The 24045-nt window shown below is 39.7% G+C and overlaps 1 protein-coding gene across 5 annotated transcripts in view; it reads left to right on the top strand.

The window, feature by feature from the left end:
* The window catches only part of PPP1R9A (protein phosphatase 1 regulatory subunit 9A), a 157455-nt gene extending 135810 nt beyond the window's left edge, over nt 1-21645 (top strand). For 2 of the 5 annotated variants that reach the window (XM_076331480.1, XM_076331479.1), the window contains exons 13-20: nt 6-306; nt 4464-4551; nt 4650-4727; nt 7837-8035; nt 10637-10756; nt 12642-12665; nt 13857-14039; nt 14994-21645. In XM_076331480.1, the coding sequence (XP_076187595.1) occupies nt 6-306; nt 4464-4551; nt 4650-4727; nt 7837-8035; nt 10637-10756; nt 12642-12665; nt 13857-14039; nt 14994-15206 (1206 nt within the window). In that variant the 3' untranslated portion in view covers nt 15207-21645. The remainder of the gene's footprint in view (nt 1-5; nt 307-4463; nt 4552-4649; nt 4728-7836; nt 8036-10636; nt 10757-12641; nt 12666-13856; nt 14040-14993) is intronic. The other 3 variants (XM_076331481.1, XM_076331482.1, XM_076331483.1) reach the window with 3 other exon arrangements.
* Nucleotides 21646-24045: the final 2400 nt, after the last annotated feature.

The raw sequence follows: 24045 nt of genomic DNA, 5'->3' as shown, positions 1-24045 counted from the left end.
AACAGCCGTCAAACAGTTACAGTAGTCCCATGCACATTTCAAAATCACCACTGCCCTTATGCATGAGAGCATCCTCACCAGCATCAGATTCTGGTGCTTCCTCCCTCTCCCCCGTGGCTAGCAGTGCAGCAATCTCACTTGACAACCTAACTGAAAACCAAGAAGAAGGACAGCACCACAAAGGAGGTGTCCTTTCCCCACATGCTCGGGGAGGCACTCCACTTTCCTCTCCTTCAAAATCTGGGCACAGCTCTGAAGCATCTCCTTTGCATCACCCAGCTGGCAGGAATATTTTACAGGATAAAGGTATTACTATTTTTTACAATAAGTTGACGCATCATTTTGCTCACTCACATCTACTTTATGAACTTTTGTTGTATAGTAGGACCTTAGCAACTAGAAGGCCATCATCTCATAACTTCTTTTGTATACCTGGAAGTCAAAAAATTACAAATGACCTTGTATGGTGGTATAAGAAAACGACAGAGTTTAAAATGAGATCAGGAACTGCTTCCTTTCTTTTTTTTTTCTTTCTTAGAACTCACTGAAAAAGCTGGGGGGAAGTTGCCTTTAAGAAAATCTTGTATTTTGTTTTAAAAAAACAAAATTAATGGACCTTGGGACATTTCTGTATTAGAAACATGCTTAACACAGTGTACTTATTTGAATTATGTGATTTTGGCACTGCTAGATGCTTTTTTGGAGGGTGGGGAAAGGAGTGTAAAGCAAGAATAACAGATTGTAGCTTTTAATTGCTGAGAGATGGCATAGTCTAGATTAAGCAAGAGGTTACTGTCTGGAGACTCTTCATTTACAGAAAAAAAATATCAAGTAATTTGTTGGGGAGGTTGGCCACATTGTAATTTATTTAATTCAGGTTCTTTAAATGTAAACTGGATAAAACATAATGCCATCATACCTAGCTCAGGTACATGTCTCTGATACCAGTTTATTAAATGTATTAACAATACGATACGGCACAGAATAGTGAGCCCTCCTTTTCAGATGCCTTGTGAAGTCAAAATTAGCATTTTATACAACATCAGCATTCCTAGCTACGCACCTTGCATTCTTTAACTGTTACATAAGCTAAAATATGTGATAAAAATTGTTTGTACATGAGGACTGCGGGAATAGGTCTGGATAGGTTCATAACAGACTTTGGCTTACTTAAATTAACTGAAAAGAACAATTTGTTGAGGTTTTTTGTTTGTGTGTCTGAAAAGACTTGCCACTGATTTACAACCTATTTTTTCTTCATCTTCATACAGGGCTTTCACACAGATTCCTAAAAGACAGATTAATGAAATTTTGTTGAATTTAGGACAGGTTAATATGTACTAGCATTTTTACATGGGTTCTGAAATTGCTAATCTAACTGCCTAGTTTCTAATTGTATAATTGTTAATGAATCAAAGTTAAATTCAATATTTGAGTTTTGCAAGTAAAAATAAGGGTGTGAACATAAGAATGTGACTTTCCAAACTCGTACTTCAGCTTGAGTGTATGATTGGTTTATCAGTGAAGTCGTAAATCCTGCATTTCCAACTGATGTATGAAAAATATCTTGATAAAAATTTAGTGGAGACTAGCCTTGTAGTGTAAGGAATAGGGTATTATATTCCACCCACTGTGTCGCTCTTTCCAATTTAGGTTTGAAAAATAATCTCTGTCTAAATATTGGTGTCATGCTTTCCCCACTGTGACCGTTAAGTAAACAACCAGTGCTTTCGGGTGTATCCAGATTTTGATGAGTACATGAAAATTAAGTTTCAGAGCAATTTAGTTTCAAATGGAAAATTTGCATTCAGAGTCCTACAAAAAAGAAGTATCCTAAAGCAGTTGTTTGGCAACAAATGTTGTAGCGATACAATTTTAATTGATTACTAATTTGGCTGTCAAACTCTTACAGGTCAGAAAATAAAAAGGGCCATTGTATTTGTTCTGTGTGCTTAGGCGGGGTTTTTTTAGAGATGGTAAGAGAGCACATCTGTGGACACGTGTGTGTCCGTTGATTAATCTCTCATTAGCAAAAGTAAGCATTAGCAAGCTCACACTTGTCTTTTTTTTTTTCTTACGAGATCCTGCAGTGTTGTGGGAAGAGCTGAAGTGGCATGAGATCAGTTTCATTGCAAAATGATGTGGAATTTTGCTTGTTCATCTTTTAAGCACAACTTCTTCATGTATGTGTATGATTAATTTATTTTCTTCAGTTCTGCCTGTTTTGTGCAACAGCAATCCTTTGACAAGGCATCTGAGGTGACCCCTAATGGGCAATACTCCGCTGATGTGAGGCTGGCTGCAACTGTTTTGTGACCTTGGGGAAGAAAGTTAGGTCTATTCTCCTTCCACATCCATCAGCCACAGATTACTTACACCAACTCCTTGAGGCTGAAAGTGATGGATTAAACAGCTTCTGTGTGATTTATTCTGAGGAACCGTCTCTCCCTCACCCTCTCTGAACAACTACAGGGAGTCAGGGAAGATGCACCCAGCCAGGGTGGTCAAAGTCTCCTCCTGCCGAGGCACGGCACCTGCAGCCCTGGTTCATGGCCACTGCCATGTGCCAAGCACTGCGTACCTCCATGTGTGCAAGACCCTGTCGATTCGAATCTACTCTGCCACTGAAGCTGGTTTTGGGACCTAGCCCATCCATCTTCCACTGTATCCCAGAGCCAGCATGAATGTTTTCCCCAGCAAATCGTCATTATTCAGAGGGCCCTGGCTGGGCCAAGCTGCATGTGAGTGGGAGCATAGTGATACAAGAGCCCAAACAGAAATTTGCCGTACCAGGTAGCTGCTACATGTCCCTGCTGAGCTCTCCAGATTATTTCTTCTACAGCAGCAACACCTCCAGCTACTGAATGCTTTCATTATTTGCCCACCACAAAAGCAGTGTACCTTACAGTTTCATTTACTTTCATTAAGAAGTTTCTCCAAAAAGCCCACCACCCCTTGGCCCCCAAGCCCCACTTGCCTGTGAATAGCTAGTGTGAAAATAAACATTATGACTTTTATTCTTGAAAGTGGCAATTTTGACAGTGGTTAAATGAGAATATGCATTAAAGGTGAAAAAGGAACCATAAGAGGAGACAGGAGAGGAGCGTGCGCAGTGTAGGGTTGATGCAAAGCGTGCATTGCCTAAAGTTCTCCTTGGCCTCCCTTGGGAATGGATTTTTTCTCAGGAGACTTCGCCTTGCTTTTGTCACTCTTCATATTACTTTTTTTTTGTTTGCTTTTTTGCCATGAGGTTACTTGTCAGTTGTTCTTGAATGTTTTTTTTTAACATAAGGACTTGTGTTGGTAGAAAGAGTACAGCTTTTAGAGTGTGAGTATTGCAAGAGGCTTATTTTCCTGCTATTCCCAGGATTTATGAACCAGTTGCGCATTGAATTTTTTACTTGAATGAAAACTTGGCCAAATACTATCCACAAAGCAACGTACAAAGTTTTGTACACATAGTTGACTGTCCTGTGATAGTGCTGTGGTATTTTGGGTTAATTCTGAGGGCTTAATTTATGTCAGCTACAGTAGGAGAAATCCACAAACCCAGCAGTGCTTTCAGTTAAAAGCCACTGTACATCTGAGGTCACATTGTAAAAGTCACTAAACTGCAAGTGACATGAATGATTGACCTTCATTTACTTCCTCTAGAGTATTTGGGGACGCTCTTTAGGTTTAAGAATCACAGAAACTGTCTGAATTTTTCAACTGCTGTGTGTTTTCTTTTAGTTTCCATATGGATTTCACAGGATGTTTTGCAGACTCAGATTCATTGTTTTGGCTTTCTAGGTGCTGCAGGCTGTTTCCTCTTTAGGCTTTAACAGTGTTTGTAGAAGAGACCAAAACTTGGTAGACGTCTCAGGGCAAATTTATTAACTAAGCTACTTTTAATTCTTTTTTTTTTTAAATTCAGAATGGTTGGATTTCAAGTTAAATGTTTATTTTAACAAAGATGTTCAAGCTAAACAGATAACTATTGCCTAGCATGTCCATCATAAAAGGTACCCTTGGCTCCAAAGTTCAAGAAAGTATTTCAGGAGTCATTTTGGAAGTAAAGCATACATACCAAATGAATTCTGTAAAAGGAAACTTAAGCAGCTACTGCTGAGTTTAAAAATGGATTCACTGTATTGATTACCTGTAAATCTTTTGTGTTGTTCGACTTACTACATATTTAGTAAAACTCAACCAAAATTAACTTTTCATTTTCTTCAATTAAAATAAGATTTCTTCATGTGTATTTTCAAATTCTAAAAGTATTTATTTTTATTCCTATTCACACCATCTTCTTAAAAATGAGAAGAATTCACCTAATTAAATTGTGTACTCACACACTTGTACATGTACGCGTATCTAATTATGAAGATACACAAACTGTTCTGGATGGAAAATGGAATAGCTATCATCAGTAGCAATTAAAAATAATAATGCACATTCTTCCATGTACAAATGTATCCTAGATGGTGCCACATGTGCTCAGGCAGCAAGAACAACTAGCCCTACTATAGGGCATACAGAAAAACTAAAGCGAAAACTTGCAGATCTTGGGTAAGCATTTTGTTATTTAAAATACTTATTTTTTTCATTAAAAGGATTGAAAGTAAAATTTCAAAGATGTTTCCTGATGTTTTCTAATATTCTTGTAGGGCTCCCTTGAGAAGGAGTTCAAACAAGGGCAAGAAGCGGAAAGAGAAAGAAGCTATTAGGGTGACCTATGGCAGTAGGTATGGGTAAAAGATTGCGGATGCGAGAAATGATATGCCAGAAACATTGGAAAAACCTAATCATCCTAGCAAATGGGGACATTAACAGTCCTACTGACTTCATATAAATAAGTGTTAAGCTTTGAGATAACCTTCTGAGCTTACAAACCTAGATTTCTTAACTAATGAAAGACTGACATATAATGTAAAAATACTTGGAGGCTTATAATATCGTGGCATCACTACCACTGTGGCATCCACTAATGGATTTGCAGAAATAGGTTATCAGAGCTGGCCTACAAGATGCACACACAGTCACTTAATAACACCCGTTAACCAGAAATCTTGACACAATTCCACATATTTTTTTGAGAAAGCACCCAGAGTGAGGGTGGGCAGCAGCTGTTCGCTGCAGCTTCACAGCACCCAGATCAGGAATGCTTTCAGAAGGGTTTGTTTCTGAAGATGAACATCATAAGTTGAAAATAGATAGGAAAAAAGCTGACTGCATTTGTCACATCACCAACTCTCAGGGAAGGAATTGTGAATTCCTTGTGAGATCTGATGAGACCACATCACCATCATCTGGACTCTGAATAAATAAATGAATGTTCAAAATGGCAGGAAGCAACCTTCTTTGCAAAACTAGTGTAGATTTTTACTGAAGGTCTTTCCTCTCATCCTGATGAGTCTGACAAGATCACAGCTACAGGGGGTGATACCTGGTTCCAGGTATGAAAGACAAGTTTATGTTAGGAGTGCTAAGCAAACTTAATACGTTCCAAAAGTCTAGAAAGGACATAGCAACTCAAAAACTCTGCACATAAAACAATGCAAAAGAAAACCTACATGATAAAAGAGCTATCGGAAGAAAGCAAACTTTGAATGGTACTCAGAAAATCATTGCGGTGGAAAACCAGTATGTAGCCGTTCGTGGAGTTTTGCTGACAGTCTAATATGGAGACACAGTGACAAGTATATTGTGTAGCTCCATAAAGTCAGAAAAGCAAAAGAAACCTTAGATTTTTGACTAACTCCCTCAGGCACACTGTGCTGAAGTGCAATGTTCTGTCTCAGCATACATTTGTACATTTGTATCCTGCAAATATCTGGCAGGATCTTCAGTGATCTTAGGCAGCAGTCGTCGCCTCTGCACGGGTGTCAGAAAACCTGTTCCAGTTGGCTCCACTGGTGTGTCTGCTCGCAGTGTGACCTGGAGTTAGTGATACTCACTGCTGGATTTCCCTAGTAACAGGGAGAGATTTGTCAAAGCAAATTCTCTGCACCTCTGTGTAGCTGTAAGGCAGCTAGTGCCCTTAGTAGGGTATTAAACATCACGTGGCATTTAAATGCCACAGGGTGGGAGAAATTAATGTATACTTGTTTGTAGGAACTTGGTAAGTTCCTTATACCAACGTAGTATGTTACAGACGTTTCTGAGATCCCATAGGTATCTTCCTTAGAGAAAGCAGATCTCAGCGTAGAGAGATCAGTTGCTTATTAGACCATTTGATAAATCAGTTATTTGTATTGTTTGTTAATATTTCTGAGTTTGGATACAGTTACTAAAAGCAAAGTTTAATACTGCTTTCAAACTCAAAATTCATAAGCATTTGTAATTCTCACTGTGCCTCTGTAAACTGGAATGTTATTATTTCAGTATAACTTTTTAAACACCGGTTGTCACTTCCTTTGTTACTAACTGCAAAGAATTTGCCTCAGAAGAAATGTAAGGATGTTTTCTCTACAGTCCAAAGCTGTATAAGCTCTTTGAAAGAAGGAAGATGATGATCAAAAGACAGCATCCTGTTATAATTATGCCGATTACAGCAACTGATTGATGTAGAATTAATCACGCTGTCAGGTGGATGTTGCATGCATTATTTTGCCATTGCCAAAAAATAGCGCTCAGGATGTGTAAATAAAATCCTGAATTATTTCCTAAGACTATCCCTGATGTTACATGTATAAAAAATTCCCCATTTAAGTAAGAAGCATATATTCCCCTGCCTGAAGCTAGGTGATTCGGGCAACATCATTTGCCTTTTCTTTCCACTTTCAAGCAAGATTAGAGGATGAGGGAGGAATACAGGACTGGGTCAGATACATCTACCTTTCTTTATGTAGCTAAAGGGAGGGAGGATTCTTCTGCTTCCATGGGTGGGGGCCCTTTGACAACCTCAGTTTCATCCGTACAGAAAAGAGGCTTCACAATATACAAAGCTCTAGTGATCGTGTTAATAATGATTTAGAAGCTGGCCAGAAGGTAGAAGTTGAAGGGAGATTTACATACGTGCAATTTATTGGTGGCTGCTAAGAGCAGTAGAAGTTTAATGCTCTGAACAGTAATATATATGTTGATGTAAATAATATGAGAATATGACATATGCGTAAGTTCTTTGAGGCAGACACTTCGCATAGTTATTTTTAAATTACATACTGTATTGTTGACATGATATGTTTAGCGAATAATTTAGGCATTTTATTTTATAACTGTTACCTTTGCCTTGATCACATTATCCACTGCAATCTCTGTTACTACAAAGAGAGAAGCTGATAATATCACATAGGTGTTTATTTCATTTTTCTATATTAATATTTTTAATATTTAATAATGTTAAAATCAAGATAATCAGTATTTAGCTGTTGTAACAAAGGCACATCTCCATAGATGGATACAGACGCATCTGATTCATTCTGCCTGTGCTTGAAATCCAAGCCAGACCTTCTCTGGGAACCAGAGCCCGCTTGGGTTAGTGCTGAGTCTAATCTATTTAATCATGCTGAGATACCACTGGGGCTCAGAAATGCAGCAACACAACACGTGGCTTCTTGACTGGAGCTGGTTCACATCCGAACAGCGGGAGTACAGGCGTTTTCAGCTGGTGTCTGTCTCCGTTTGTCGGGTGTATGTTGTCTAAGAGCTTGAGTTAGAAAAAGAATCAAAAGAACCCCCTTTTTTCTTTTGCTGAAAGAGAGATTTCAGGCATGCTCCTACCAGCTGCGTGCCACTCAGTTCTTTAGTCACAGTTACAGGGAATGTCACTCTTTTTACAATTAACTGCCTCTGTAGCATTTTGTTTCTTATTTTATAATCTAACACATATTCCTGCTCCTTTCTTTTAAACAGGATTGCCAGAGAGATGCTGCAGAAATCAGCAAACACTAAATCTTTAGCAGAGCGATCCTCCTCTCTCCCACACTGTGTACCATTCATGTGGTACGGAGAGAGTGGCAAGGGATCCAATTCTTCTAGCAACCTGCCATCACCTGCCAGCTCAACTGAACCTTCCTCTGAAAATATAAGTCCAGCTAAAAAAGGGTCAAAGGTAGAAAATAAAAACTACCTTATTCCCACTGTGTTGAGTGGCATAATTGGCTACATGTTTCTGGAAAAAGAACAGGCCAATATGTGACTACTACAATAAACAGTGCATGGTGTTCATTGTACGGTAAAAGCTCATCCGAATAGAACATCTCTGTCATTGTACCATTCCACATTCTACCTTTTTACTCTGTCTTAATGTACGTTAATTCAGTAAACTAACTGTGGTGTGCTGTACCGTAACAAAAGCAAGTGGTGCCAGTGGAAATTAGCATTTGGATCCACTGAACAAATGCTAGATTTGTGTATTCAATTTTAGATATTTTCTGCATTCTTCAGGACTGATTGTGGGAATACCTACCCATGTTAAATGAGGTGTTTGCAAGTGAAGAAATGCTGTATGCCGTCAGTCATCTGCCTTTTTTCCCCCAATAATGAAATCTGTTTGTCATGCATGCTGGATGTTGGATTTAATTCTCTATATGAAGATGCTTGTACTGTAAATATGAGCTATTGCAATTTAATACATCTGTGTGATTCCTTTCTATGTGCATGAATGTTTCAGCATGATAACTCCTTAAATAACCCTTAGTTACAGTAATATATTTAGCTTTATCATGTTTATTGTCACTTCTGGAAAATATTTCTCTGCCTATATCTTCTTATAACTTGTAGCAGTTGACTTTTTATATTGGTTTGGTAAAAAGACACAGATAATGGTTCTCAACTTTATGTACAGGAATATGAATCAGAAATCTAATTTCTCTGTCTTCTGCAAACATGTGCATGTACATAATAGCAGTTTCCACAGGCATTTCTTACTCTTTTGGTGCCAAAAGCTGGTGATACCTTACTTCTGCCGTGCACCAAGCTATGCAAGGTCATAGCTGTGCTTGTGTTACCTGGTAGGGAGAGCAACACAAGGCTGACCAGTCCAAAACAGATTGATAGAGAAGACCACAGATGAAACCTCTGAAGATTAAAGAGAAACTAATTGGTTACCGGGTTTCTTTTGAAAAAGAAAGATGAGGATTAGACATGTAAATCCTATTTGTGCCTTTAAACAAACATTGTATAAAAATAATTTTCAAATGGGCAAAAAAGCACCCCTTTTTACAGTTAGGATTAGGTTGAGGTTGGGAGGGGGGGTGTCCTCCCATCATAGTTATTAGCAGGCCTTGGCTATCTTGTGTTTTTCCTATAGAAAATTAAATTTTAAAGGCTTAAATTCATTGTAAAGCTGAAGCTTGCACAAAATAGAGGTGAAAGAAAAATCAGAGTACTTAAAAAAGAAGATGTTCTTCACACAACAGGGGGTAGAGCTATTGAACTCTTAGCCTAAGAACACTGTGGGGGCTAAAAGTTTGCATATTAAGGAAGCTGCTCAGATTTTCTTCTCTATAAAGAGCTGGGAAAAGCAGAACAGGAATTCTAAACGTAGGTGTGAGAAAACTGATGACAAAAAGATTTCGATGTTCCCTGTAAAGTTTGCAAGCTCTTAAATTAACAGTTTCTATACTGCTATTCAGGTTTTTAAAGCACAGCGTGATACCAATATTTAGTTGGATTTCCAGCAAAACTAAGAGGACCAACACTTGATATTTTTGGAAGACTTCTTGTTTTCAGGAAGAAGAGGTCAAATATCTTGGGGGGGGATAAAAGGATAACTTTTTTAGTGTTGTTTTTGGTTTTGATGTTTGGATCCATTTTTTTAAATTGAATATCAAAGGTGAATTGAATTTGGTATTCGTTTAGATGTTAGATTAGAGATTAGAGGTCTCTGTATCATCAACTGTATATTCAAGTTAAATGGAATATCATGGTGTCCTTAATTTTTTATAGAATTTTTTTTTTATGGTTCTCACTCTAATGTGAAATACTTGTTAATTTTTGTCTTCTTCTGATGATAATTTTGCTGTATTCCTGGAAAATATCGGCACACTTTTGCTATTCTTTGCTGTAAGGTGTGATGTCTGTCATTGCATTGTTAAGAAAAAACAGGGTTTGTTTTATGGTTATTAGTTCAGTAAATAACATTCAATATCCAAAGATCTCTTTTACTTTCAATTTCAGTTTTTTCTAAAGGTATAGGCAAAGAGGGAGGATCCTTTCTGGGAGATTATTTGGGACTCAGAAATGGATTCACAGGATATTATTCTTGCTCTTTCAACAGCAGTTTCCATTTCTCTCTGCTAATTAATCCTCTGTCCTATTCTTTATGCTACTGCCTGTGCTACGCTTGTCCTAAGTATTTGGAGGACAGTAAAATGCTAGTGATTAACCCGCGGAAGCAGTAATTTAGCTCCAGGATGAGAGCCAGCATCTTAAGAGGGAATCTGGAAATTGCTTTCAGACCCCTTTGCTATTCATTGAGGCATTAAGCTGGCAAAGGTGTCTCTTGAAGTACACAGTGATAAAAATACTGTGTATTCTATAAATATTAACAATACTAAAAATTAGGCTTCATCATGTGTTTTGTAGCTGGTTTGGTAAGTGATTTAAATCACTCCTGAACTATGCCAACCTGGAAGACAGAAAGCAAATTTCCCTTTCGGATGCACATATGAGATTGTTTGTTCATTCTAACTCATCTTTTTCTCCACAGAATTTCACGTTCAACGATGATTTCAGTCCCAGCAGCACAAGTTCAGCTGATTTGAGCGGTTTAGGAGCAGAACCTAAAACCCCAGGTTTCTCGCACTCCTTAGCACTGTCATCAGATGAGGTATGCTGATGAAATTGTTTAAGGTGGGAAATAGTTGTTTTCTTTCTCCCATGGCATTTTGCTTGATAATTACTCAAATAATAAAGGGATGGTTTTTAGGCAGTAGAATGGGAGAAGAAAATTAATCTTGGTTTCTAGATTATGATTTTTCTTGTTCATATACTAATGACTTGAAATAAAGGTCCTATGGTATTATTGTAGGAAAGTAGAATGCAGTTGGTTTCCTAAGAGATGCTGTATCCTCACACATTCCAATACATTTTTCCTACATTCTGAATATGTACATGTGGACCCATAGATATATATACACATACACTAAACTAGACATAATTGAGACAATTTTGAGATAATAAACATACAGTATAGTTTGGTAAATATAGTTGAGATGTAAGGCACCTTCACCTAGACTAATTTTTACCCTGATACATTAAAGTAATAATGACCTGTACATGCAGTAATTGTGTGTTACTGTACCTGAATGTATGTGTATTGATTAGAACGTATATGTGTTAATCCACTTTGCATTCTTTGTGCTTGCTTTGCACAGTGGATTTGAATTCAGTTACTTCAAACCAGAGTTCTTTCGAACAGTGATAATGTGATAAAGCATTCCTAACCCTGTAAATGGGTGACATAATTGAGCTGAATATAATATATTGAAAATACTTTTCTTAAGATACTAGTTTTGTAACTCAGTTGTCAGTGAAGTTGCACAATTTGACAGTAGCTGACAACGTGTCCTGTGGACTCAGGAAACCTGTGCCTTTGTTCTTTTACAAACACTCTGTAAGAACTTCACGTTTTTCATGCAAGGGTTGAGCCAGGGGTTTTTTCTAGAGAGGAGGAACTTGAAGTCTCTGTGTCTTATTTTTTTTATGACAATTAGGTTTGTTCTATTACTGCCTGCATGCTTTGCATGCGTTTAAAGAATGAGAGCTGTTCCGTGCAACCCCATTTGCCAAAATGCAAGTCTACAAACCCAGCCATTGTTTAGAGGTTACTTACTGCAGGTAATAAAGGGCAGAAATTTATAAGAGTCATAAGAGAGTGCAGGCAGGTCTGTATATTCTATGAATTACTGAAAACAACAAAGTCATCATTTACGCTTTATTTAGTATTAATACTATCTTGATAATACATTTCATTCTCTTACCATGTTTCATTCCCCTTATATTATGTATTTTATTGTGACAATGCCCTGTTGCCAGTGGTATTGAATTAGAAGCTTGAAAATGCTTTTATTTTGCTTGTTCAGCTCTCTGTCACTTCTAAAATATCAAGCCTGAACAGGTCTATAAAAATGAATGTTTTCTCCATCCTCTGCCGTGTGCCAAATTGCAGCCTCTGAATCGGGCAGCGTGTTCAGCACGAGCTGCAGTGGAAACCTCCACAACCACCCTGGCAGGGGATTAGGCCAGCATTGCTCTTCAGCCTTTCATAGCGTATTGCTGCAAGCACTCCTTCGCTCAGGCTTCTCTGGCAGATCCGACATGATTATTTGAAGGAGATGAAAAAAATGAAAGGGTGGGGAAGGAACCCAGTTCTTGCAGTTTCTCGTCTAATTAAGGAGCTTTTGCTCTTGCAACTGGAGCCATCAGGAAGGTTCCCACCAGTTCTAGGGTATCAAGACCAGGAACTCCAAGGGGGTTTCATTGACACAGAGTCAGGTTTAGCTGCCAAATCATGTGTGTGCTGAGCTTTCAACATAACCTCTCTGCTTCTGGAAATAATTTTTTTTAAAGAAATCTCTTTGGTTTTGAGTAGCCATATCTGTTTGCAAATCTTGGTGCTGCCCTTGCCTGAACTTTTTACGTGCTGTTACATGTTCTGTATTTTGTTTCTATAATGCTTTTCTTTCCCATTTCTTTGTTGCTCCCTCACTCAGAGCCTGGATATGATTGATGATGAGGTGAGATACTAGTGTGCTGTTGTGGTGAATTGTGTGACCATCGTGTGGCAACGTATCGTCTCATTTGCAGATTCACATTTCTTGTTTTACGGTGTTCTGTGGCAAACGCCCTGGTTTGAGCAGAACATGCAGGTGTCACTGGCCCCTCTCGCCTTGTCTTGAGTTCCCCTCTCCTTTCTGCTGAGAGTTTTCAAGGCCATAGCAAATTTCAGCTTTTGTGGTATGCTGGAAAGGGGAGGAGGGTCAAAGAAAATCCACCAGGCCAAGCATCAGCTGCACTGAGCTCCTGCTGGCGATAGGAGAAGGAAAAGATAGTGCTTAAACCATCTTTTCCCCAGCCCTGAGAACTGGACAGCCAGAAGTTGAGAGAGCTCCTAGCATCCTCTAACCCAGTGTAAAAGCTGCTCTAACAGCAGACAGCTGCTGCAGCCTGTAGCAGCTGCTTTGCTGACCACGGCTGGGACAGAGTAGCTTTTGTTTCAGACCCCACTGGCACATCCCTGGGTGGAATAAAGTGGCAGAGCAGGGGCACGGGGCTGCTCCAGCAGCTGACGCCCCACCTGCCCCTCCTGGTGCTGTGTTTGTGCTCTCCTCCACAGCAGCGCAACATGATGAGAGCAGGGCTAGAGCTGTGGGATTGCTGTGTGTCTCTTGCCGCTCCTCTGTGTCATTTCATAGTCTTCCATAGATAGTATCAGTCTCACTGGCTGTTTGATGTCATCACTTTGAACTTTAGAGTGGTTTTCCGAGGTTCTTTTTTCCCTGAATTTCTTGTTTTATAGCTTAAACACATCATAAAGATCTGTGAATGAGCCCAGGAAGTGGAATGCAGAATTCATTGCAGCCTTTAGAAATGTTCTAATTTGAAGGATAAAAATCTTGCGAGGGAATGGGAGCACACCTGTTTTGAATTGTGGCACCTGGCCATTTCAGTCCCTGTTTGGGTTAAAAGGAATGCCAGTTCCTTTTTATTCTTCTGTTTATAGATAGAAGACTTTTTGGGTACCTTGTACCAGTTCTTAGATATCTGGTTAGATACAGATGTAGTATAGCGGTGTGAAATTGTTGTTATTATTATAGTGTAAAGATAGTACAGATATCTCTGCTCTGATGCTGGTGGTTTGTACCGAAAAATGTTGTTACTCGTCCGTGTTACCCTTGTAATAATAATGCAGCATGTTTTTGTCACAGATCCTTGACGATGGACAGTCTCCTAAGCACAGTCAGTGTCAGAGTCGTGCTGTTCAGGAGTGGAGTGTGCAGCAGGTTTCCCACTGGTTAATGAGCCTGAACCTTGAACAGTATGTTTCTGAATTCAGTGCCCAAAACATTAATGGGGAGCATCTCCTTCAGCTGGATGGGAGCAAGCTCAAGGTAATTGACTGACTGGACTTCAAGACTAATTGTACTATTTGTTGTCACTTTAGGTAATCTTAAAGGAAGTAAGAATTTGGCCAGAAAGCAGTGAATCCCTGTGTGTGGAGTAGTGATAGACTAGAATAATAAACACAGAGTATAAAGCCACAGAAACAGTTTAAGAAATTGCCATATGCACTTGGATTCCGAAACTTCAGAAATAGAGGGCATTTGCATTGTGAAAACTCTGGGTGTATGTAACGTACCCATATTTGCATGCGTAAATCATATAGCAGCATGTATAAGTGGTATTTGCATGCACATATTTCTCATCCAGCTCTGTTTTGCGAAAGGGTGATTCAGAGAAGATAGTAAATAGACATACATCAGAAGTAGCAACTGAAAAATGGATTAGTGGGATACTGGAGGCATAAGCTGATACCAATTGTACTGTGTTAGAACTAAATATGTCGTTGATGTATAAAGTATGCATTGTTTCTTGTAGTGAAAATATGAGCCTACTTTTGTCAAAAATCAGCAGATCTGAAAATCCAAGTTTGGTGTTTCCTTTCTGAATTTTTTTGCAGGCATTTCACTAACTCTAGGGGTTTTAGAAGAGAGCAAGTGAACTTTTGACTAAGGCATAGCAGTGAGAATTGGGAAGTCTTGTTCTGTGTAGACTTAGATGACTTCAGGCAAATAGTTTAATCTTTATTTGCCTCATTTGATCAATGAAATCAACATTGGCGGTGGCAATGAGATCTAATTTTTTAATATTCTAGAAGTGGAAGGCGTGGAAAGAAGTACAGATGTGTATTACACATCAGTAATGTATCTGAGTCTTTCTCAAATTTGCTTAATTGTTATAGTCTTCTACCTAAGAAGAGTTAGTACTAGAATATGAAAAAAATTGTAATAGATTAAACTGTATGAAATTCTTTTTCTTTTTTAATTTTGTTTTCCCCACCTCAGGCTCTTGGTATGACATCTTCCCAGGACAGAGCAATCATTAAAAAAAAGCTAAAGGAAATGAAAGCATCCTTGGAGAAAGCTCGCAAAGCTCAAGAGAAAATGGAAAAGCAAAGGGAAAAGCTTCGGAAGAAGGAACAAGAGCAACTGCAGAGGAAATCGAAGAAAACAGACAAGTCTTCAGCAGATGCAACAGAGGGCACTAATGAGCAGTGATAAGCAGAAGTGCTGCTGTGTTAGGAAAGTGGAGGCACTTCAAGGGAAGAGAAACTCATATCCACTCTGGTGCCCCTTCAGCTTTCTTGTATTCATTACACAAGAGTGTGTACAGAGAAATGGGGCTATACATAGAATGACTAGGGAAATTTATATTGTGTAGTTTTATTTTCCCGCATACCCAGTTCACGCTCGTTGTTGTTGCCATGTGAAACAACCCCAGCCCCTCGGTTTGTTTTGTTGTTGTTGACAGCTAACAGATTTCATATTTGTGTGGCGGTGTTTCCTTCCAAACTACTCTTCTCTATTGAGCTCTCTGTGTTTGGTCACTTCAGTAACCAGCATGATGCCGAGGAGCATGGTCCACTGCTTCACCTCTTCTGAATAGGATGGCCAGTCAAAATGATTGGTGAACGTTTCTTCAGCTGGGTAAAAGGAGTTGTGCTCTGTCTGATAAAAGTTGACCTAACTTTCTAACTGGAAGTTCAGCTTCTTTACAGTGTTTGGATACTCAGTTCCGTCTGCTGGAGTAAGTTTCATCTTGCGTCAGTACCTTGAAGCGACAGTACTCTGGAAACACAGCTGTTCAGTGACTTTTTATTATACACTGGAGATAAAGACAGGAGAGTCGATATTCCCCCTGGGCAAAAAAGACAGGAGGTGAAACTCTTTCTGTTAACTGTACAATAGTTAATCCAGGAAGGAGGCAAAGCCTTAACTGATTTTGTGGGTTTACACAGAAATCTGAGGATAACATTTATCCTTTAGATATCTGAGCAAGGATGAATTTCTAACTAGAGCACAGCATATAGATCTGTATAAATTTCATTGTGCCCCCAGTGTGTAGGCAACTTTCTTATAGCACACTCCGCTTTCTTTTTCATGTGTTTTGAACAGGAAACCGGGCTTGTTTTGTTTTGGTTTTTTTCCAAGAAAAACACCACATCTTCAGATTCATTCCCCAACAAGCATTGGGAGAATAACCTTTGTGCTGTGCTGTTATGAAACTGTTGTTGAAAACGATTATCAAACTTGAGTCTGCTGAAGATTTTCAGTTTTTACAGAAGTGCACTTTAAGAAGAGGAAGACGAGGGATTCTGGTTAAAATTAAATTCAGTACATTGCTGTTAAGATCAATGCTGCCATGGAGGTGACAGTTACTAAATCCAAAGCTGCCATATATTAACTGTTTTGATCGATACATTTAAAGAATATCCCCACCAAAACCTGAATTTTTGGGCATAGGTTGTAGAATGTTTTGATGGCTTAGCAATGGCCCTATTACATCCTTCAGAGATTTCCTTTTTCCTGGTATATGAGGCCATCGGTGAAGCCTGCTGTGTAATTTTGACGATGACAGAAGCAGTGTATAGCTTGCACTGCATGGTGTTACTGCCTCTTAAGAGCGGTATTAAAATACTCGGTATTTCTTCAAAAGAATGGACAGACAACAGGCAAATATCCACAACAAGAGGCTAGAGGTATTAGCTTACTGCTTTGTAGTTAAAGCTAACTACGTAGCAGCATTTATAGTTGAGAAACGTCACTTCCCTTTCATGCATCCTGGAAGTTGCAGTCTTCATCTAGTCATGCCAACCCATAAATTGTTTAAGATGTTGATGTGAAGTTGGAATCTTGAACTTAAAAATTTGCCAGCCTAAAAAATGCAAATATTGAATTCTTTTGAAGAAAATGTTTGTTTTAGTTTGGCTTGGCTTCTCTTCTGCTCTGTACTTCATGGCATTCAGATTTGTGTCTGTAAAGTTCTCTGAAGCTCAGATTTGAAACAGTTGGGGTGCAATGTTTATAGTTAAATTTCTTTTGATCTTAATATTTTCTTTGACATGTAAAATGGTCTGTAAACTGAGAGAGCCTAGTTCATTCAAAATTAATACACAACAGATCTACTTAGCATTAGCTTTATTTTTCCTTCCAAATCCAATTTCTGCAAGTTTCTGATGTATATTTTATTCAGATCTAAAAATGAAATTGCCGTAAAAGGTACTTCCTGATATTTCTTGTGGTATTTTTCTTGAGATAGTCCACCGACAAAAAAATACACCTGCTAACAAGAATTCCACATTGCAGCAAATCTTTCTGCGCTCTTTGTAGGAGAAAAATTATACAAATGTTTAACAGCCTCATAAAACTAGTATTCTGTTATTTAGGAGGTTGTCAGTTTATATTTGAGTAAGAGAAGTTATCTGGAAGAAACTGGAAATTTAATATTTTAAATACAATGTTGATAAATGCATTCGATGATTATTTTCTTTTTAAATTATGTTTACATTGTAGTAATGTTTAAGCGGTTGTATATAGTAATCTAAGGTGGTGTCCCTGTTTTATGTTCTTTGTTTTCTTAGAAACCTGAGCAGACTTGTTGGCATTATACATTGAGTTTTCATTCTGGCTGCTTAGAACAGTGCCTAGTTAATCTCTTCGTAAATCAGATTCTTATACTGCAGAACAACTAATTCAACTTAAGTCCTTTAAGTATGCAGGGGGGTTTTATTGCTTTGTGGTAATGTTATTTTGTTATTCTTGGACTAAAAAAACCCAACAAAACCCTAACTTAAAAAAACCTAGTAGCTTAAATTTAAAATAAAACCATAAAATGCATTTTGATCAACACATGAAAACTAAGCAAACCAAGCAATGTCAAGAGTTGTGCTCTTCTTTCTGTGATAAAAGAGATTTATGTGGTTCCTTTTATTAAGTATGGTAATTCATTGTCGGGACATGCAGAAATGTCACTGGATAACAGATGTAAAGCACAGTTTGAAACTTTTGTTACTGTTCTATAGGACCTTTAAAGTTGTGTTGCATTTTTTCCCCCTTGTATTGTCTAATGACATAGATGAAACAAAAGATATGGATGTCTCATCATTCTTAACTTAAACTTCCTGTAAACCAATGCTAAGTCAGACTAATGTGGGGTTTTGATGTAATAAGAAACAAATATTCCATGCTAAATGGCTGGAAAGACTTTCTCTTTTGGCTCACCTGCAAATGTAACTGTCATCTACTTTTGCATATTTATTTGTGGAGCTAAACCAATTTTGAGTATGCTGACTTGCTTGGCCACCTTTAAACTGCTGTGCAGGCAGTGTGGTGTTTCCACACCTCTAGCCGTGCGTCTCTGTCATCTTTACACCTAGGTGACCACAGCAGGCTGGTGAAGTTGACTTCTCCCTGGTTACGATGGTAGGCCAGTTCTGTAAACTCTAGGTCAGCTCATTGCTGCGATATTGCCAGGTTGTGAATCTGTTGAACCTCTGAAAGGGTGAAGAAAGGAGAGTTAGCAAAAAATGGAACTCTGAAAAATAGAAAATCAAAGATACAACACTGCAGGTTACTTTAGTCCTAAAAAGCATAGTGTTTATACTGAGATTGTGGAGAGAGTGGTGGCTCCTTGCTCTGTCCAAGTCAGCCAAACATACAGACATTACTCGCTTCCAGCTCGTATTTTCCCGTGTGGTGGCGTGCTGCACCCCTGTGACTTCTGTGTTAAAACTCCCAATTCGGTTTCAATCTGCCCGGGCAGATCAGGACCAGGGCGTGAGGGAGGAGCCGAACCTGTTCATTGCAATGCATAGAGTATTGCCCACTGCTGTTTGCATTTCACCCACCACTCAGAGCAGGTCTGGTGGGGTGGCTGTAAGTGGAGCCTGTTCTAGATCATAGGTTGGAATTGCACAGTGGAACAGAAGCCAGTAATTAAAAAGCTGAACAGAGTTAGGTGATGTTTTGTATCTCAGTGTATACAAATGCTTTTGCATTTTTTTAACTTTTTAAAATTTTTTTGCAAAAGCATCTATTGTGCCATGACTCTAGTCTGCTGCAGGGATACCACAAGAATTGAGCTTTTACTAGAATTACTGAGCAGCTTTCCCCTGAAGCTTGCCAGTCCTCAGCTCTCATTGACATTCAGAGGTGCTTGACACTGAGCATCGGGGTTCCTCATACTTCATTGCTTCCATCAAAGCCTCCTGTCCTCCTGAGCTGCTCCACCTTCACCTCCTGGCTCACGTGCTGGCGAGTAAGAGGTGGGCAATGTTCTGTGATTTTTGAGAATGAATTGAGTTCCACTTTTAAGTCAGATAAAGAAATGCCACTCTTGTTAATAGTGCAGAATCCAGTTCTACAGTAGGAAGGAAGAGGATCGTCATTTAGTTGGGTACGGCCAGGAAGTACCATTCCAGGTACCAACACAACACTGAAAATCAAAAGGAAAGGTTTGCACAGCTGTAGCTCTTTACAGCATCCGCACTGCAGTCTGTGCTGTTTCTCGGTACTGAAATTTGCAAGAATTAAGTCTTCTGTTGAGTTCTTAGCCGTGTGTTTACAGGGAGAAAATATTGTCAAGGCAAAAGTAAAACCTGATCTTGCTCCTTTTAGGTGTGGCCTCGTCCCCTGCACTATCATTAAACTAAGCGATAGAAGGGCTGGACCCTTTTAATACCACTTCCCTCATTGTGTGCTCTCTCTCACTTGAAAACCTCAGGAAACCTGTGTCGTGGTCCAAAACACTGAAAAAACAATTGTTTGAAAAAAGCAGCACATATTTAATTAAGTTGTAAGTCTTTAACAGTCAAAGTGGGCAGAGTGCACAGAGCAGTTAGATGGTTTTCATTTAGTTTTGTTAAATTAGTGATTGAAAATAATGAAGTCAATTAGTCTTTCTAGAAATGTTTAAGTGATTTGTGGCTTGATTCCCTCTTTAAAAAAATATGTATGGTTTTGTGTGTGTACATACATATGTACATACATGGATATTCATACAGATTTACGCTGCACTAGTAGCAGGCAGCACATAGGTAGCTGTGCATTACAGGGCTGTAGGCACACAGTCTGCGCGGTAGGCAGAGGGCCCCGGGACTGTCTACAAGCTCGGAGGAGCAAAGCGCTACCCCTCGGTCTCACCGGCGTGCTCACCCCTGTCTGTGCTGGTAGCTTTGCTCGCTCTTTTCTTGTGGGGTTTTATGTATTTTGCAGATCGGAAGATTTTAAAGTTTTGTTAAAACCATATGCAGAATGGTCCGCTGCAGGTCCTTCTGCATGCTGTTCTCAGATTGGTTTTTTTGGGGTGGGAGGTTGGCAGGATTGATTTATTGGAGTGTCAGTATTCTAGGAAGGAAACCCTTTTTTATATTTTTAACCCTAACTTCGATTTCTATTGGAGCGCTTTCAGCAGCTCGTTTTTGAGCAGGATTATGAGTGACATCCGAGGTGACTTACCCACTCACCGCACTGGAGCGTGGGTCATCTGCAGATTGCACAGTCCCTTTTGTTAACCTCCCGTATGGATTTTACTGTACTTTTTCCACCTGTAAAACTGATTTTTCAAAGCTGTGACACCTTAGTCATGACATTGAGCCCTCCAATCCCTCATTATAAAATGAGCTTTCTGTTACTAACCGGCAGTACTAACTGGTACTTTTGCTGTCGGCATTAAGTAGTGATTTAAAAAACACGCATCTTACTGGAAGGTTTGGCGGTAGTGCCTTGAGCTGCCTGTTTCTTTGGGAAGTTTGCACTGTGTTAGGAACGAGCCGTAGGGTTTGTGAAACCTGGTCTGCTGAGTTAAGCAGGTTTCCTTGTCCAGAGCGGGGAGAGGTGAGGAGGGCTCGCAGCTCATGAGATCGGGTCCAACCCGCGTAACCCGGGAGCCTGAGCCTCCTGCCGGGTTTTCAGTGGGAGCTTTGTCACCGACACCAGTGGAAGCGGGTTCGGGCCCCGGTGCAGAAGCGTCTGAAGGCAAGGGGGATCCCAGGGCACCAGGCGTAAGGAGTAACCAGCCCATTTGGAAGTGGGGAGTGCAGAGTGAACCTCTTCTGACTCTGTACTTCCCCATACACATTTACTGTATGAACAACTGCTTTCGTATTTTCCAGTCATGTTGCAATGGTAACTCACTGGCCACTGACAAGTGTTAGACATATTGCTAGAAGACCAGGCAGCTAAAAGACTAAAATGCACTGTGCTCACTGTAAAAATTGGCTTCTTACATTGTTTCTTTTTATATGGTTGAAGAGGTGGTTGCGCTTCAGATTTTTTCCTTTTTCTTTTCTTTTTTTTAAAGAGGTCAAATGTATATGAAGTGCATGTTATCCTGAACTTTTTGTTTGTACATCTTGGTGTCAGATCATCTGCATGAAAGACACAGTAGTGCCATGTCTGAGCTTGTTCTCTTGTGCTTGGTTGATAGGACCTTCTCTAGATTGTTGAGTTTTCCCCAAAATAACTTTGGTTAATATTTAGTTATTGGGAGACATGAAAACAAAACATCATGGTGGCCCTTTGTTTTCTTACAGTTTAAATACAAACAACAAAGCCTTGTGGTTTAAAGTTAATTTGTTAGTGTAAATAAATTTCTTGCCAATGAGTATTATTGTTGTTAGACAACGAATGCAATAAAATGAGAAATCCTGAATCTTTATTAGAATTTGTATCGAGTCCTCACTTTCCTGCCCGTTTGTTGGTCATTCCAGAAGAAATACTAAATGGTGAGCATGACTGGACAGCTGTTGCTGCATGGGTCAGACTGGGCAGAGCGGGCGGGGACATGGACCTTGCCCTGCTTGTTCTTTCCTTCCTTCTGCTCAGTGCCAAAGATTATTTTAATCCCAGCTCTTGGCCAAATTGGCGTGATTCACAGGCCTCCGAGTGGATCTCATTTACAATCTGTAATTATGTAAAAAGTGAAAAAAAAATAGAGTAAGGAAAGAGAATGGCCTTTTTTCTTCATATGCAGATGAAATGCAGCGTGCAGTCTTTTGCTGCAGGTTGATGTAAAAATAGGCTGCCTTCACACTGCTGCTGGTCAATGTTTGTCTGTTTAAAAGACCTGGATTAGTTTTGGTATATAAAACCATTTTACCATTTTACACTCAAGTGTAGGTTAGTTATAACGGGCATTTTATACATTCAAAGTACAGCAGTTCTTCCGCTGAACATGTTTAATATGTCTTTATTTTTATTTGATTTTAGTAAAGCATTAAACTGGGGAAAAGTGGAGGGCACAGACTGTCCAATTTGTGTAGTCATTTCAGTGGATTTACATCTGGCAGAATCTAGGCCAAATGCTCCGCACTTTTAATCTGTCTAACCCAGTCTGTTTCTCCCAGCGGCTGAATCGTAAATCTTACTTTCCACTAATATGGCCACCACCCGCAAGAAGATAAAAGAATCCTCAGTCCATAAAATTATTATCTTAATTAAAATAGGTATATTAAGAGGCTGTAAGTCCACGACTGACGTGTAAAATGTGTTTGCTCAGCAGCTTCCTGAGCCTGGAAGCATCTATACATACGCCCTTGTTGTTTGTGCAAGTTGTCTCAGATACCCGCAGTTTGGTTTCTGAAATGCCCAGAACTGCTCCAGACTCTACAGCTTGTAAAAGATGATGGGTTATCCCCTCCTCCGGGTTGCAAGCCCGGATTTTCCCTGTGCAGGTTACCTTGTAATTGGGAGGCCAGGCTTGAGGTGCATCTTCCTCCGCTGCTGTTTCTGCACTGAGGCTGCCAGTGGGTTTTATCAAGTGGTGATTTCATGCTGAGGGGTAGAAGCTGTACCCCAGCATTGCTTTCGCTGCAAAATGTGTGCCTGCTGTCTCTGTCCTGCCCAGCACCGCTTTAATGCACGGTGGCCCAGTGTCAATTCCCACCTCCGCACTGCGAGGCTGGGACACCCTTAGAGGAGATTGGCAACAGGCTTCCATCCCTCCTTGCCTCAGGTTAAAATTCAAAATTTTTTTACTATTAGTAATAGCAGGTACTAAGTCCTACCTACGATCTCTGTCCTCTCAAACGCTTCAGGTAAAGATAAGGCCCGTCGCTTGCACGTGCTTCTGTCTGCGGGCAGACCGCTGGGAAAACCGTCAGTACAGGAATAGTTTAAAAAAGAGAAAAAAAAAGCCAGTGACGAGTGAACACATTCTTTATTTTCTGAAAGGCCAAAACCAACAAAAACGTAGAAGTTTGACAAGATCCAACAACATGTAGATTTGCTCATCTGAAGATGTTCTAAGCTACTGGAAAACGTTAAATTAATGTTTTGATGGGTTACTTCTACCAGGTGCTGGCTGTTACACTTCTACAACACAGAGTGAACACAGGACCAGCAGAGTGGTCGGTATTTCAGCTGTGTTACTGCCACTCCTGCAAAACGCTAACTCTTTAGAAGATGGCACTTAATTTACTTGAGAACAAATAGTGGCACAAGCCTAAAATAATTATTTTAAAATGCTAGTGCAGGACGTTGATGGCTAATCACGAACAAGTTAATAGCCCAACCTCTCCTTATTGTGAGAACTTCCTTCAGAGCAGTTTTTTCTGCTTGGGCTCTGGGAACAATGTCTGTTCCTCAAGGCTGAAAATGGATTACAAGTTCCTGTAGGAAAGCATGCCACTTCCCAGGGAAGCTGAAAATGTCCTGCAGGGAGAGAAGTTGCTAAGGAAGGAGCGGCGAAGCCAGAGTTACGGTAAATTATGTTCTTGAGTGCTTGGTGCCATCAGCTGATGCCAAAGGCAAGTCCAGCAAAGGGATGAGACAAAAGCTGACCTCGTTCGTTCAGGGCTGGCTCTGCTCTGTGGAAGGGCTGTCTACACACCATGGTTAGCAAAAGACTTGAAACTGTGATCTGAACAGATGAGTCCCTGTCACCAAAGCCTTTATAGGCAGACGGTAAACCCTGGGCAGTGCTCAAGTCCCCAGATCAACTGTGGGCATTTTGGAGAGGAGCTATGAACACAGTTTGTGCACAGACCTGCTAATGCAGGGCTGTGCCCAAGAGACAAGGTCAATTAGCCGCATGGTTAACCCTAAAGCTCAAGTCTCC

Source organism: Aptenodytes patagonicus, chromosome 2 (genome assembly GCF_965638725.1).
Source record: "Aptenodytes patagonicus chromosome 2, bAptPat1.pri.cur, whole genome shotgun sequence".
NCBI classification, from domain to species: domain Eukaryota; kingdom Metazoa; phylum Chordata; class Aves; order Sphenisciformes; family Spheniscidae; genus Aptenodytes; species Aptenodytes patagonicus.
This window is presented reverse-complemented; position numbering and strand designations above follow the sequence as displayed.